The following is a 16,040-nucleotide window of genomic DNA, read 5'->3' on the forward strand; positions in this document are numbered from 1 at the left end:
CACCATGAGCCTAGGGGTACAAACGGGCCGAGCTTAATCGAGCCCCTCGAGATCAGCTCGTTAAAAAGCTCGAACGAGTCGAGCTTATCGTGCCTGAGCTCGAGCCCAAAAGTAAGCTCGCTTAATAAACGATCCTGAGCCCAAGTTTCACTTATCGAGCTCGAGCCGCTCACGAGCCTAAACGAGCCTGTCATTTATATAATTTAAAAAATATATATATTTAATAATTATTAATTAATATATATAATGTTATAAAAAATAAATAAAAATAACTAGATAATATATATGATTTTATACAGAAAGCTATAATAGAAAAAAAATATATAAAAATAATTATATTATTAGAAAAATAATTTATAAATAGTAAATGAGCCGAGTTCGAGCTTGAAAATCTACTCACGAGTCGGGCTTGAGCTTTGAAACTAGAGCTCGAAACGAGCCGAGCTCGAGCTCGGCTCAGCTCGTTTGCACCCATACATGAGCCGCCATAAAAGCACCTATATCGGGTGGACCAAATCTAAAACGAAAAAATGTTAAGCCATTACAAAATTGAGCGGTATATTTAGGCGAAAGGAAGAATCAATGGGAGTGATTAAAATGATAACGCGACAATATTGTTAGCTACAAAATTATAAAGGGAAAATTCCCAAAATAAGTATTTATGAAAACAAAGTTCTTATTTTAGGTGTCATTTGTAAAAAATTTTCAGATGTAGGTATTATAAACTAGTCGTAACGAGTAGTTTGTAAAACCAATGAAAAGTTGCCATGTGTCCTTAAACTAACCGTAACGAGCACGTTCACTAATCAATTACTCGTCACGACTAAATAAGTTTCATGCCTCGTAATCAATGCCCACAGGTTAATTATAAATCTTTTAGTCGCGACGACTAGTTTACCTGTTTACATTCCCTACACGAGTAGTTTATTAGTAGTTAACTCGTCGCGACTAATTTAACCTTATAATCTACTCATCGCGACTAGTTTAACCTTATAATCTACTCGTCGCGACTAAAGAACTTATGAATTACTCGTGGGCGTTGATTACGAAGCATGAAACTTATTTAGTCGTGACGAGTAATTGATTAGTGAACGTGCTCGTTACAGTTAGTTTAAAGACACGTGGCAAACTCGAATTGGTTTCTACAAACTACTCGTCACGACTAGTTTATAATATCTATTTTTATAATTTTTTGTAAATGATACCTAAAACTAGAATTTTGTTTTCATAAATGCTTATTTTAAGAGTTTTCTCCAGTTATAAATATCAAAGCTACAGTAGTCTATGTTACTGTATCGAAATATCAAATATCTATCTATCATGGACCCACCGTGTTACCAACCAATAGAATACGTCACGTGTTTCACAGTAAACGCATAATAAAGATATCATCATCGTATGATATTCAACTGTGTCTGTGTGTATTATGAAGATTCTGTATATTCCTTCATCTTCCTCATTCCATCAAACTAAACCTATAATCAATGGATTTCATCAAACACCAGTTTACCGCCACAGATTCAACAGTTACTGCTGTTATGCATATACTACTCCTGCTACATGTCAATTGCAAGGGGAAAATTCAATATTAAAAAAACAGAGTAAAGTGGCTGCTGATGCCATTACTCCGGCTGCAATTTCCGGTACCAAAAAGGGTACCGTCTCTGGTGCGGTGGCTCTTATTGTCGGCACAAGTATCGGGTCTGGGATACTTGCTCTCCCCCACAAAACTTCTCCTGCGGTAATGGGTGTGTTTAAACTTTAAACTAACTTTATTATTATTATTATTATTATTATTTATTTAGTAGAGTTGAGAAAATAACATAAACATAACCCAGTTAACCGGGGTTTTTTTTAACCGTACACGAATACCGAACCTGAACTATCCAACCCGAATAAGCCTTTAAAGCATTCTCGACCGGATCTCTGTCTTTATCTATATAATTACACTAAAAACATTATATTTTCTCTGTCATATACAATTAACTTAAATTTTTTATCTTTATCATATTTTATCTCTCTTCCAGTCACATCCACTTTCAAATATATTAAAAAATAAATAAAGGATGAATTGTGGTCCTTCAAATGATCACCTGTTTAAAAGTTTCTTTGTTTTTTATTCACAACCACTTACAACCGGTTAAAAGAAATTAGAGATTCTTCTCACATAGTTATAGATGAGCTGCTGAGAATGCTCTACCCCCGACCCCGACACTAGAAGAATGGGTTGATTCTTGGGTTGAATCTTCCAACTTCGGGTTAACCCGAATGTTCCATCCAAATATGCAGTTTATAATTTTATATATCTTGTTACCATCTTAGCATTCAGTTATTGGTTTGAGTAAGTATGCGTTGACATATTTGTTTGGGATTTTTAGATTCATTAAATGAGTAGGGGTATTTTTTTTATGGGTATGATAAGTATGTATATGGGCCAAATTGGTGGCAACAATGGGAAAAAATGGAAAATTATGGAAATTGTTTGGTGCTGTTTAGGGGTGTTTATCGAATCGAATAACGAATTTTGAAGTTAAATCGAATCGAATTAACCGAATAATTGTTTTTTTTGCTAGTATTCGTATTCTATTCGTATTCGATTAAAAGTTGAACTATTCGATTCTTATTCGTATTATATGCCCAATTCGAATCGAATTCGAATAAGTTCGATTTTAATTCGAATAAATACGAACTAAGTCAAGTTTACCTATGCCAAAAATTCGAAAACCATAATCATAATTGCAAAACAAACATATAAATTTAAAGTAGCTACAATACCACATTATAATAAATTTAAAACTAAAGTACAAATAGTCTAAAATTTAAAATATTCAAAACGAGAAGTAAACAACACCAATATTAGTATGGGCTAAGAAACAATAATATGGCTTATTGGGTTTAATTAATATGTAATGGATATTTATTATTTATGGATTTGGCAAAAATAAAAAATAATAATTAAACATACACATACATATATGTATATATAATTTGAATTTGAATTTCGAATCGAACCGAATAATACATCATAAATTCGTATTCGATTAATATACTCGAATACGAATCGAATTGAATTCGAATTTTTTAAAACCAAATTCGAATCTTAATAATCGAATTCGAATCGAATCGAATTTCGAATGTTTCGAATGCGAATTGAATCGAATTTCGAATGTTTCGAATGCGAACCGAAATCTGAACACCCCTAGTGCTGTTTGTTTTTTTGAAAAATGGCTGGACAGATTCTTTTATCTGCGCCGCGCAGAGATTGTCATCTACCAGTGCCATTGCAATTGAGGTACTTAGGAAACATAACTTTGATCGTGCTCATTTCTAATATAAACAGTTGAAGAAAGTCATTTTTTAGGACTTTGGTCATGCTCATTTGTGATATAATCGTTGTTTTATAATTCATGACAATCTCTAAGGTTTTGAACATTTTGTTTTTATATAACGTTTCGAGGTTAGTTTACACGATCGTTTGATACAGTTTGAAATAATGAAGGTTTGATATAATTTGGAATTAAGAAGGTTTGATTTTGTTAAAGTTAAATATGGTTCTTAAACTTGATAATGGTTTTATGAAGGTTTGGAATATGGTTTTCTGTTTGATCTTGTTAAAGTTAAATACCTTTTTTTTTATCTTGTTGAACCCGAAACCTGACCCAAATTTACCCAGCCCATTCTACCCGAAACCGAACAACCCAATCTTATTTGGGTCAGTTCTTGGGTCAATTTCCAATACGCTCCAACCCGAACAACTTGAAACCCGAAAAAATAATCCGAAGAACAACCCTAGAATTAACCATAGTTGCAAAACTTGCTACGCGCACGGTGTGGTACCGACTAGTGATTACTCGGATTGGAATTTTTATATGTAAAACTTATATAAATATACAAAACTTTTCAAAATTTGTCACACATTTTTTAAATTTATTATACAATAATTATAATTTTTCAAATACTTTAAAGATTTTGACTGATTTTGACCAAAATTTGACTAACTGTTGGTTAAAATCTCAACAGCGGCCCAACGATTAGTGATTAATCGCAGCCTAGAACCAACTTTTACAACAATGGAATTAACCTAACTGAACAATTAATCAATGGCTTGGTTAAGTCATAACTGATTAATCGAAATCTGTGGTTCGGTTTTGGTTTTGATGCTTGGCATAACCGATAACCGAACCGATGAGCATTCAAAAGTTTTTAGAACACTATTCAAACTTTTAACATAGTTTTAACTTTTATCAAGGGTTAAAGTAACAAAATTTGGTAAAACCATGGACTTTCTTGAACAGGGGTTGCTACCAAGTTCAATATCATTGACTTTATGTTGGGGGTTCCTATTAATAGAAGCATTATTATTGGTTGAAATCAATGTGGGCCTTCTTAAAAAGAAGCAAAACATAGTTGACAATGAGGATGAGCTGGAAGTGATTTCCATTAGAACCATGGCTCAAGAGACATTAGGTGAAGTTGGTGGAACCTTAGCCACTTTGACCTATGTGTTCTTGGGGTACACATCAGTCATTGCTTATGCTGCAAAATCTGGTGAAATTCTTTGCCATTTGGTTAATATTCCGGAGTCGGTTTCGGGGTTTTTCTTTACCGTGATCTTTGCGGTTCTGATATCCGTTGGAGGAACACGTGCCACGGATCAAGTGAATCAAGTTCTTACGGTCTCCATGATAGGTATTGTTCAAGGCATGCAAGCAAACGTGCCCAGTAAGATCCCACTTTTAGCAAGGTCTTGGGAGGTGGACCCATGAGACCACCGACTAAAAGAAGGGAAAATTACCAAAATGAACGTATTGATCAATGAGTCTGACAAAATAGTGTTTTTTTTTAAAATTTAATCAACAAGTGCCTGACAAGGGTCCATGCAACAAATTTTAATCTTAACGCAATAGATCCATTCTCCTGCGCCAGATATAATTAAATCCTGTTGTGCTAGCGCGGCAGGGTGTGCCATGTGGAAGCTTGTGGTTGATTGAAACGATATCATAACTATAAACAAAAAAGTCAAAGACTCTTTTAAGTTAAACTCATTGGTCAAAATGATCATCTTGATGAGTTTCCCTTAAAAAAGCTATTTAAATTTTTACAAAATTTTACTTCCAAAAGGTCAATTTTGAAGCTAGTCTTCATAGCAGGATTGTTAGTAGGAATTGAGGTTCTTGCAATAGTACTTGGAGGGTGGTCAGGGTTTGAAGGCAATGGTGATTGGACAAAAGTTCCGGCGAGTATCCCGGTGATGATATTTTCTTTGGTTTATCATGATCTAGCTCCAGGTAAATACCTAAGTCAACTCTACATGCTTTGACTTTAAATTCAGTCATTATAATGTAATTTTTATGAATACTTAATTTTCTTAAAGTAATGTCAACTGTATCAAAGTAGTCAACCAACATGTTTTTCACTTCAAACTTGGTCAAACTATGAATATTTTCAGTTCTTTGCGCGTATTTGGGAGGTGATATTGGACGTATAAGGATTTCGGTTATTGTTGGCAGTGTTGTACCTTTGATAGGACTGTTGGTGTGGAACTCTATAGCTCTTGGTCTCTCAAGTCAAGCCGAATCACTCATTGACCCTGTCGAGTTGCTTATGAGGTAATGATAAAAGTTTTTGACTTTATTTGACTCGACTTGGTTTATATGATCTCGAGACTGTAAAATCAATCAGGCAAAGATGGGATGGAGTTGAGATTATGGTAGAAGCATTTTCGCTATTAGCAGTCGGAACGTCACTAATAGGGACTCTCTTAGGCTTCTCTCAGTTCTTCAAAGAGCAAATGGTCAACAATTTGACTCGGGATTCTTCTGTTTCGTCGCAGGCAAAGCCAACTCTTTTCCCGTTAACGAAAAGTATGCATTTTTTACTATCAAGTTGAAATCTTGATTTCTCATGCAGAAATCAAGAATGGTGGAAAAATGGTGGATAAGAAATAGAACAAGTTTTACTGCCACTGCTATGGTCGTTGGTCCTGCGCTTTTCGTGTCTACTACTGTTCCAGACGCGTTCTCTGCAGCTACCGACATCGCTGTAAGCTCGTGTGTGTGTTTTTGGAGGTGTGCTAGCAGGGCCGGCTTAACGATTTTGGAGGCCTGAATCAAAATGAGATTTTGTGGCCCACATAAGTGTGAAAATTTTTTTTTTTGGATTTCGAGGCTTTAATTAAGTGTGGGCCTAAAGCCCTTGCTTGGTTTCGCTGGCCCACGGGCCGGCCCTGTGTGCTAGTGTGTGTTTTTTGATTGGGTGTTATTGAAACAGGGAGGGTATTGTATGACAATGTTGTATGGAGTGCTACCACCCGCAATGGCGTGGGCTATGCATATTGGACAGGAAAATGGTGATATAAACGGGATATCAAGAGCGAAACCAGTCTTAATCGGGATAGGATTATTCGCTTGTGGGATTATTTTGGATCAGATGTTTCTTGATATCTCAATTTTTCACTCTTAAAGAAGAATATGGTAATTAGTTAATTACTAATTAGCATAGTATTTACTTTGTATATAGTCCTTATTAAGTTATTATTACACTTCATAATACATTTATATGTTATTATTACTTATTATGCTAGAATTTTGTTGGCCTTTTGACTGGCCTCTGATAACCTGAATGATATTATGAAATACAACAATTGCAAATCAAAAACCGATCTTCGAATCAAGTGAGACATCCCGACACTTAATGACACCCTTGAAAAAAAATTCATAGATCTGCCAATGCCACTGTCTTCAGAATAAGAAGCAAAACTTATTGAACCATCTTAACGTATTTCCTAAATGCAGTATATTTTTCTTAACAACAGACAAATATATTTGGTAAATAATAGTTTTGTTAACTTTTGTATCAAAGTTGAGATCTTCTAGCTAATACGCCAAACCGTGCTCGTCGGATATTGCTCCGTCGTTTCATGTACACCATTGAACCAAACGCAATCAAGCCCGCACCAGCCAACACACCAATCACTACTCCCGCCTTTTGCCCCCCGCTCAGTCCAGATGACCCACCACCGCCTTTCTGTGACGCCACATTGCCACCATCACCACCACCTCCACCAGCTGGAGGTGGCTGCAATGGTGGGAATGGGAAAGGCGCTGGCGGTGGTGCAGGTGCTGGTGCGGGTGGCAGAAGTGGCGGTGATGGTAATGGTGATGGAGCGGAACCAGGACCTGGGTTCGTATATGGCGAAGGTGCGAGGGCTATAGCCTGGAGCGCTCTTCGGTAACCGTGCAAGGCGGGAGTGACGCCGCAATCAAAACCACAAGGAAAAATGGTTGAAAGTGTGTTTTCATGATTGCAGTGTTACAAAAAAATGGTAGAAGGTATGGTTTTTATATAAAAAAAAGTTGATGAAAACAATGATTTTAATGACAAAAAGATAAAAGAAGGGTCTTTTAGCATATGTAACTCCGGAAATAAGCAAACTTTGTGTGACATATTGGAGACTCAGTCAGGATAAAAACATAAGAACAAAACACAATTAGCTGGGTGGAAAGATTTACACACACACACACACACACACATATATATATATAAAATAAATATCCTGCATTTCTTAAGTAAAGATTTGACTTTTACATTATTTAATCATGGAAGTAACATATGCTAGTTTTCAAATTATAACAGAAGATATGGAACCTCATATTTCATCCTTTAGATCTTGATTGCTACTAGGCTGAGTCGACGCGGTTTTCTGTGTTGACCTCGGGCTTCTGAGTTGACTCAAACCAAGTCACCCGAGGGCCGAATTGTTTATATTTTTGAAAATTATGTTAAATCAACTTTTTTTTTCTTTCAGGTGACTAGGTGTAAAATTTTCTTTAGGGTCGTCGTAAAAATTTAATGGGATTGATGTGCGGTCAGAAATTTAACGTATAAATACTTAAGAAAATATTTCATGGGGTGCAGGCGACCCGAACCCCATGCATTGACATTGTTTCGCCCCTATACTCTTGTAAGATTGATGCTGGAAACAAAGAAACATTTTGTGTTTATGCTTCTATGTTGGCGTTTATGCTTAAAAATATCATTATACCCTTCACATCGACAAGTTTCTACAATGGAAACAAAGAAACATCTTTGCTTCCTGTGATTTATATGTTGTTTTAGTTACCAGGTAGCAGGTACAATCCAGTTTTTCTTAGTGCTTCTTTCTGCAAGTTACTTAGCTAGTTCTTAACTATCATATAATTTCTTGTATGAACCATTTCGGTTATTATATAGGTTAGTTCGTTTTTTTGGTTCTTAACCAACACAAAAACCGAACCAAAAAAGAAAAAGGAAAAACCAAACTATTGGTTTCTGATTGGATTCGATTATTTTGGTTTTGTGCACACCAGAAAATCATATTCTAATTATTTTACAACACTCTTTTCATGATAATTGGCAAATAATAGTTTTCCATCAGAATTGAGATCTTCTAGTTAACACGCCATAACCCGCTCTTCGGATATTATAGCGTTTCATGTACACCATTGTTCCAAACCAAATCAAACCCGCACCAGCCAACACTCCAATCACGATGCCCACTTTCTGCCACCCGCTGAATTCAGAAGACTCGCCAGCAATGCTGCCCCAGTCACCACTGCCAGTTAGAGGTGGCAGCAGTGATGGGGATGGTGCAGGCACTTTCGTTGGTCGTGGCGGCGATGACAGTCCATGACCACTTCCTGGTGCTGGTGCTGGTGGAGCTGCGTTCGTGATTGGCGCAGGAGGGGACGTAGACTCGAGTATTCTCCGGTAACCTTGTGAGTTGGGGAGTGATACCACAACAAGAACTACTAGGAGAATTGGTTGGAAGTGTTTTTTCATGTCTGCAGCGTTGCAAATGTTGTCGAAAAACACGGTTTTTATATAAAAGAAAAGGGTGATGAAAACAATGGTTTTAATGACAAAAAGATAACAGCAAATGCAAGAGAACAAAACAGAATTAGCAGGGCGGAAAGATATGTGAATAATGTTATAAAATATAATAATTATCCTACAATTCTTAATTAAAGCTTTGACTTTTATATTATTTAAACCAGGGAAGTAACATACTAACGTATGCTGGTTTGGAAATTATAATTCATCCTTCAGATATTGATCGTTGCTATCATTGGTCGACTCAGTTTCTGTGTGACTCGGGTTTCTGAGTTGACTCAACAAGAGCTGAATTTGTACCGGCTTTCGTTTTGTTCGGTATAACTCAGCCATTCTGTTAGTACAGAATTAAATCTCGCATTAAAGATTCTATGATTGGTTAGCATAAGAACTCGTTTCACACATGAACACTTCGGGAACAAATTCTTCTTCATACTATCACGGTTCTACTGATCATAGCTTACTGCAGTTGGTTCCTGTTCACTGTCATGATCAAACACAAGTTCTTCCTCACAACGGTGGTCTGCGTATTCTCCAACGCCGACAAGCTTATTGATCTGCTTGTTTGAGTTGTCCCAGAGGAAAGCCTTCTCAACTTGTTTGGGTTCATAGGGTTTTGGGTGTTAGTAGAGAGGGGTTTTGGGTGAAACCGTATAATATTGCGAGTATGGAAAGAAAGGAGTCGAAAAGGAATGTGCGTCAGCTCTGATGTTGTGCACCCGGGTAGGTAACGAATAGAAGCAGAATTTAAATTTAAATAGAAAACACAGATTCACCACTCAATTCAGTTCTAGATTCCAAAGGACAGCAGTAACTTGAATTAGCATTGGAAAACAAGTTAATTCAACATAGAGAAAAAATAATTCTTCATCACAAAACTCACTCTCATCTTAATTGAGTAAGAACAATTACATAGGAGAAAAGCAACGGAATAGAAACTACTTCTAAGCATGGGCAACCAACTGGTGCCACTACTTATTAAACATGGCAGAAGAAAACAAAATGCATAAAAATAATAAAATGCAGAAAATGGTTGTCGTGGACTGAGATCGGGTCTTGGAGCAGGTCGTTATTGCTATCAGCTATCTTGTGGCACCACACTATCGCCACTACCGTCACCGCCTCCGCTAGTTGAGGGTGGCATCGTTGGTGGGAATGGCGATGGCAGTGGTGGTAGTGGCGGGAATGGGAATGGTGATGCCGGTGATGGTGCTAGTGGTGGGAATGGAAATGGGAATGGTGATGTTGGTGCTGGTGGCAGCTGCGGTGGGAATGGAAATGGGAATGGTGATACTGGTGCTACTGCTGAACCATGATCTGCGTTCGTGTGTGGCAAAGGTCTAGCCTGGAAGACGGGGAGTGATGCCACAACCAGAACCAGAAGGAAATACGGTTGAAAGTGGTTTTTCATGATTGCAGTGTTACTAAAATGATTGAAAACAGGGTTTTTATATTAAAACAAAGGTGATGGAAACAATGATGCCAATGAAAGAAAAAAGACGGTCTTTTAGCATATGCAACTCTGGAAATTAACGAAATTTATGTGAAAGATTGGAGAATTAGAGACAGGAAAAACACATGAGAACAAAACAGAATTAGCTGGTGACAGATTTATAAATATACTTATAAAATAAAATCAATATCCTACATTTCTTATGTAAAGCTTTCACTTTTACATTATAAAATAAAAATCTCAGACTTTCTAGTTTTGACCGCCTTACATTATTTAAATTAATACAGAAGATATGGAACCTCATAATTCATCCTTCAGATCTTGGTTGCTGCTATCCTGAGTTGGCTCGCTTTTACTTGTTGACTCGGGTTTCTGAGTTGACTCCGGTTTTTGGAGCTTAAAAGGGATTGCAGCATGCTGCTTGATGAACTTATAGAAAGCTTTGACTGTCCTGTCTGTGTCTACTGTTATCTGCAAAACCCGAGTTTAAAAAGGTTCATAAGCGCATAGAAAAAGTTAAGAAATGGCAATTGCATGTGCTTTTTAATGGGCACTAACCGGGTCAAAGCTCTTATTGCCAGCAGGAAAGAAAAGAAGTGTCGGGTACCCATCAGACTGAAAAAAAGATGAAAACTTTATATATCAAGACAAAAAATCTTGAAATAATAAACAATTTAATCTTGAAAAATACTTTAGCTCGAGGGTGTTCGTTTGTGGTTCCATCCATTTTGGCAATAACTAGGGAATCAATGCCACGGAGATGTTTTGCAAGTTTATTGTAAGTTGGTTCGAGTGCTTGGCAATGACCACACCATGAAGCATATATCTGATATAAAATTTATATGATTTTATCACAATCAACCGATAGGAACACTATTATAACGCTTTGATAAAGAACCAAAATAAAAGGTGTACCTCTAGAAGAACATCCTTTGATTCATCCAAAACAATTTCATCAAAGTTATTACCAACGACTATTTTCACATCCCCGTCATTCTGAAACAAATAGCAACACGATGAACATTACAACAAAATACTTATAAGATGAAGCTGTCTAAATGTGGTTTTTTAAAAGTGATTATGTAACAGTATATAATCAAAATTAAATGATTAGTTGTAATAAAATGGGTAGGAAATGGTGTTTGGATGTGCTTTTGCTGCTTGAAATTGTAATAGATCTGGAAGCCAGTTGTTTCGAGTGTTTTGACACATTCTAAAAACTGATTCAGACAGTCAGATAACACATCCAAAAACTATTAATACATTCTACAACTTACCGTCTCCGGGATTGGATCGGACTTGTAGAAGGGCTTGAGGTTGTCTTGTAAAAAGTCTTCGCCAAATGACTATTTAGCAAAAGAAAGAATTTAAGTCAGTCAGTTCATCATGTTTACGATTTCTAATATAAATAGTAAACAATAGCATCTTCAAACGCGCGAACCTTGATGCTGTTCAATGTCAATTCACCATCCAAAAAGAACTTTCTAGAATCCTCGTTCCCAGTGAAGGCAATAACCTGCATGGAAAGTGTCATCATATGATAATCATGTTTTACAGAAATCAATGTCATGAACGCATAACTAAGATATGAATACTCACTCTCGGCGCATCTCCATCAATGCCAAAGTATTCCGCAACTGGTTTACCAGCATCTTCTTCGTCCATCGGGACATACACAAAAAGAGCCTGCATAACACTCAAAGAATGTAAATTTTAAAATTTGAACAAAAAAAATATAATACAACAGATTCAATTTCATTTGATGAATATACAAACCTTTCCCATAAAATCTTTTGATGCCTCGTGGAACACAGGAAGATACTTTTCAGTATCATTCAAAGTAGTAAAAAGAATCACCTGCCAAAGATCAAAGAGGTAAAACAATTATTATCTAGTTAATGAATCTATAAGCAAAAAATTTAGACAAAAACCTATTTGTACAAAAGAATCCTACCTGATTCTTAATTGGGTTCTCGAATACTTGTGAAGCACTTGCACGAGTGAAGTAGATCACCAAAGGAAGCTTGTTTTTAGAGACAAACTCTGTGATTTCTGATCTTGTGAACTGACCACCTGTAGATAAACGTTAGTTAAGGTATCACACAAAATCTCTAGTGACTAGGAAAAGAGTGCGTCGAGAGAACGAACCAAAGTTGCTAACTTTTTCATCTTCCTTCTTTAACACGACCAGAGCTGGACGTTTCCCTTGTGGGTTGATGTGGAAAACCTTTGCCACGTCAACATTGGATGTTTGGTAGAAGCTTACTTCATCTTCCTGTTTGGAAGCTGCAGCAAGTTCTTCACTATCGCCACCCTACACATGATAAAATCAAAACAAAACAAATGGATTAATATCTAAATGTCACGTTTTATACAAGACATTTCAATGGTATTAGTTGATGGATTGGCATATTTATTCCAGGCTAAACAATTTTCAGTTAAACTGAATTGAAAATCAAGACTAGAATCTCAGGTGCAAGTGTGTAACAAAGATTATACCACAAGATTTTCAACAAAGCCCACAACTATAGGTGACTCGCTGGCCAATATTTGTTCAGCTTCCTCGACCGTTGTTACATTGTGTAGAGCAGGACCAGTCTTCTTCTTCACCCAACTCACAATCGCATCCCTAGGTAGAAAATAAACCAGCAAGGAGAAGTTAAAAATTAGGAATCTTTTTGGCTCTTTGATTCATCACAAAGTTAATAGTCCTTTTGACTTTACAAACTTCTTTAATAATATTTCCTCAATCCCCATGGCAAGTAGTGCATTAACAATAATATATAGTTTATATCCTACATCTAAAGTCTAAACTTATTATTACTACTTGAATCTCAATTAGTTCAGCTGTTTGACAAAACTGATGACGATACCGATTCCACGGAAATAATCAAATGGCTCAAGAACATGTGATTTTATTCAAAGGCTTTCGAACTGAAAGCTTCAGTCAGCAAGCTTCACGCTTACATTTTTTCTTAATTCAACATAAGCAACCATCTAAACAACAGACCTAATAACCCTATAACTAACAATAAACATTTGGGTCGGGCCAAGCCGACTTAATGGACCGGATGCTCCTGCATCAGATAATGCTCTAGGTGAATACAATCATATTAGAGAGAATACAATATATATATATATAATCATATATATATATATATTGTAGTTAAGCAGGTACATACATTTCATCCTCATTCTTTACATTCTTACTTCCATACATTCCTACTTTTACTTACCTTCATTATTTTATACATACATAACCTTCCTACGTTTTTAAAGAGCCTTTCGCTCTATAACCTTCGCATATATTATTAGTTAAGCAGGTACATACATTTCATTCTCATTCTTTACATTCTTACTTCCATACATTCCTACTTTTACTTACCTTCATTATTTTATACATACATAACCTTCCTACGTTTTTAAAGAGCCTTTCGCTCTATAACCTTCGCATATATTATTAGGGTATGCAACCCTTCATTCTTCGCATATATTATTAGGGTATGCAACCCTTCATCAGATAATGCTCTAGGTGAATACAATCATATATATTATCCCAGATAAATGCATAATTACCTAATTATCTCTAACTTAAAGCACCAGATGATTTGATTACTTCATTCTTATTCATCAGGTTTCGATAGTCACTTTGAATTTGAATATCCCTAAATCTAGGGGTATGCATGAAGCCAAAAAAAATGAATCGAAACAAAAACCAACGGTTTGGTCTTATATTATTATTATTAATTTTTTTTTTTGTAAAAACCGAACCGTTGCATGTAATAAAAACCAAAAAAAAGAACCAAATCGAATTTCTAGATTTTCATTTTTTATTTCAAGTAATTTATAAGAATTTAACATATATGTAACCCAAATATTTTAGCCCAAATGTATAATAATCAATTAGCTAATAATTAACAAATAGATTTAGGATTTGGGCCATTTTATTTTTTTCGGCTCAAAATTTTCACGCTTAAATGACAAAACCAAGAAAACCAAGACCGAACCATGCACACCCCAACAAATCCCCTAACCCAGATGTATCAATTTCATTTTTCTAGTGGTACTAATTAAGCATTGTTGCACACCTCTCTTAACTTTGATTGACCTTAACTTGACTGTTCTTCAAAGTAAAACTAAACCTAATTCCAATAAAGTATCAATAAATTTGATATTCAATTAACTGAGAAAGAGAGACTAACTTGTTCCTTGCACCATTATACGGCTTATGAACACCATCAACAAACAGGTACAAAGTTGGATACCCTTCCACATTATACTTCTGAGCCAAATCAGTCTCCTCACCGGCGTCCACCTTCGCCAGTGCCACCTCCTCAGCCTTCAGCTCCGTTGCCGCCGCCGCATACTCCGGCTTCAACGCTTGACAATGTCCACACCACGTTGCGTAAAACTCCACCATCACATACCTATTAGAAAATGTATTAGCATTGTACTGTTACGATAATTAGGAGATAATATTTATAGTAATTAGGGGTTTGCACGAAACCAAAAAAAAATCGGACCGAAATCGACAAAAACCAAACAGAATTAAAAACCAGCGGTTCGGTTTTGAACTTTAGTAAGAACCAAAATATTGGCTTTGGTTTGGTTTTGTGCTTTGTGAAGAACCGAAAAAACCGAACCGAAATAACCAAAAAACTGAAAAAACCAAAATACTCAAAAAACCGAGAAAACCGTAATAACTAATAACCGAACCTTAATCATTAAAATCAAACCTACCAGTGACCAAATAACAAAATGTTATTGAATTCAAGACATTTATTTATCTTTAATTTTAAACGTAAGTATCTTTTATTAGTTGTTAATATTCTAAGCCCGGAAATACTCTATTAATCATTAGCTATTTTTAAAATATGCATATGTATATATTAAGCCTAATATCGGATCAATTTTTCTCCCGATTAGCAAAACCGAACATAACCGAATTCAACCCGAAAACCAAACAGTTTTATAAAAAAATAAAAAACCACAAAATTGGTTCGGTTTTAGCCCAAAACCGCACAATACTCTATTAACCATTACCTATCATCTTAAAAACATAAATATATTAAGCCCAACAGGGCCTATTTTTTTCCCGATTCGCAAAACTGAAAAAACCCAATACATAACCAAATTGAACCGGGAAACCCAAAAAACAAAAAACAAAACCGAGCGGTTTTAAAAAATCAAAAAACCGCACATTTGGTTTTCGGTTCGGTTCTAGCACAAAACCACACCCCTAATAATAACAATACTAAACAACTTAAGAAAACTGATAATAATAATAATAATAATACCTATTTTTGTCAAGAAAATCAGTGAAATTAGCCGCCGTCAACACCACCACATCACTCTCATCAATCTCACCTTCCGGACTGGACTCCAAATCATCATATTCTCCTCCTTCTCCGTCTGCAAAGTCCTCCAGATCATCGTAGTTATCGAAATCATGCTCGTCGTAGCCGTGACCGTACGATTCGGCGTCGTTTTGGTCGTCGTCTTCCAGGAAACTGAGATCTTCGTCGTCCAGATCGTGAGGCTGTGTAGAGAGAGCTGTGGAGGCGAGTAAGAGGAGAACTGATAGAGATAGTATGAGTGGTTTGATAACTGCCATTGAAACCGGTTGAAATTGAAAACACGCTGAATGCCGGAGAAGACGGTGGTGATTTATGCGTGAGTTGAGTTCACATTATTGTGTGCAGATCTAGTCCTTCCA

At 36.1% G+C, this 16,040-nt stretch overlaps 2 protein-coding genes across 2 annotated transcripts; one reads left to right on the plus strand and one right to left on the minus strand.

Annotated features, from left to right (window-relative positions):
• Positions 1–1,426: 1,426 nt before the first annotated feature.
• LOC143548527 (uncharacterized) lies at positions 1,427–6,469 on the plus strand. Its single transcript, XM_077039658.1, has 7 exons — positions 1,427–1,741; positions 4,296–4,689; positions 5,151–5,288; positions 5,450–5,609; positions 5,683–5,833; positions 5,911–6,042; positions 6,271–6,469. Exons 1-7 carry the CDS (start codon positions 1,427–1,429, stop codon positions 6,460–6,462), a joined length of 1,482 nt encoding a protein of 493 aa, XP_076895773.1. The 3' UTR covers positions 6,463–6,469.
• A 4,015-nt stretch (positions 6,470–10,484) lies between these two features.
• LOC143548528 (protein disulfide isomerase-like 1-4) lies at positions 10,485–16,040 on the minus strand. Its single transcript, XM_077039659.1, has 13 exons — positions 15,622–16,040; positions 14,527–14,751; positions 12,824–12,953; positions 12,473–12,638; positions 12,279–12,397; positions 12,101–12,181; positions 11,924–12,010; positions 11,766–11,840; positions 11,602–11,670; positions 11,240–11,320; positions 11,016–11,150; positions 10,883–10,939; positions 10,485–10,795 (listed from the first exon to the last, which is right to left on the minus strand). Exons 1-13 carry the CDS (start codon positions 15,936–15,938, stop codon positions 10,625–10,627), a joined length of 1,713 nt encoding a protein of 570 aa, XP_076895774.1. The 5' UTR covers positions 15,939–16,040; the 3' UTR covers positions 10,485–10,624.

The sequence above is a fragment of the Bidens hawaiensis genome, unplaced genomic scaffold, assembly GCF_021521415.1.
Source record: "Bidens hawaiensis isolate Kalapana, Puna unplaced genomic scaffold, B.hawaiensis_p1.1 tig00015194_1, whole genome shotgun sequence".
Lineage (NCBI taxonomy): Eukaryota > Viridiplantae > Streptophyta > Magnoliopsida > Asterales > Asteraceae > Bidens > Bidens hawaiensis.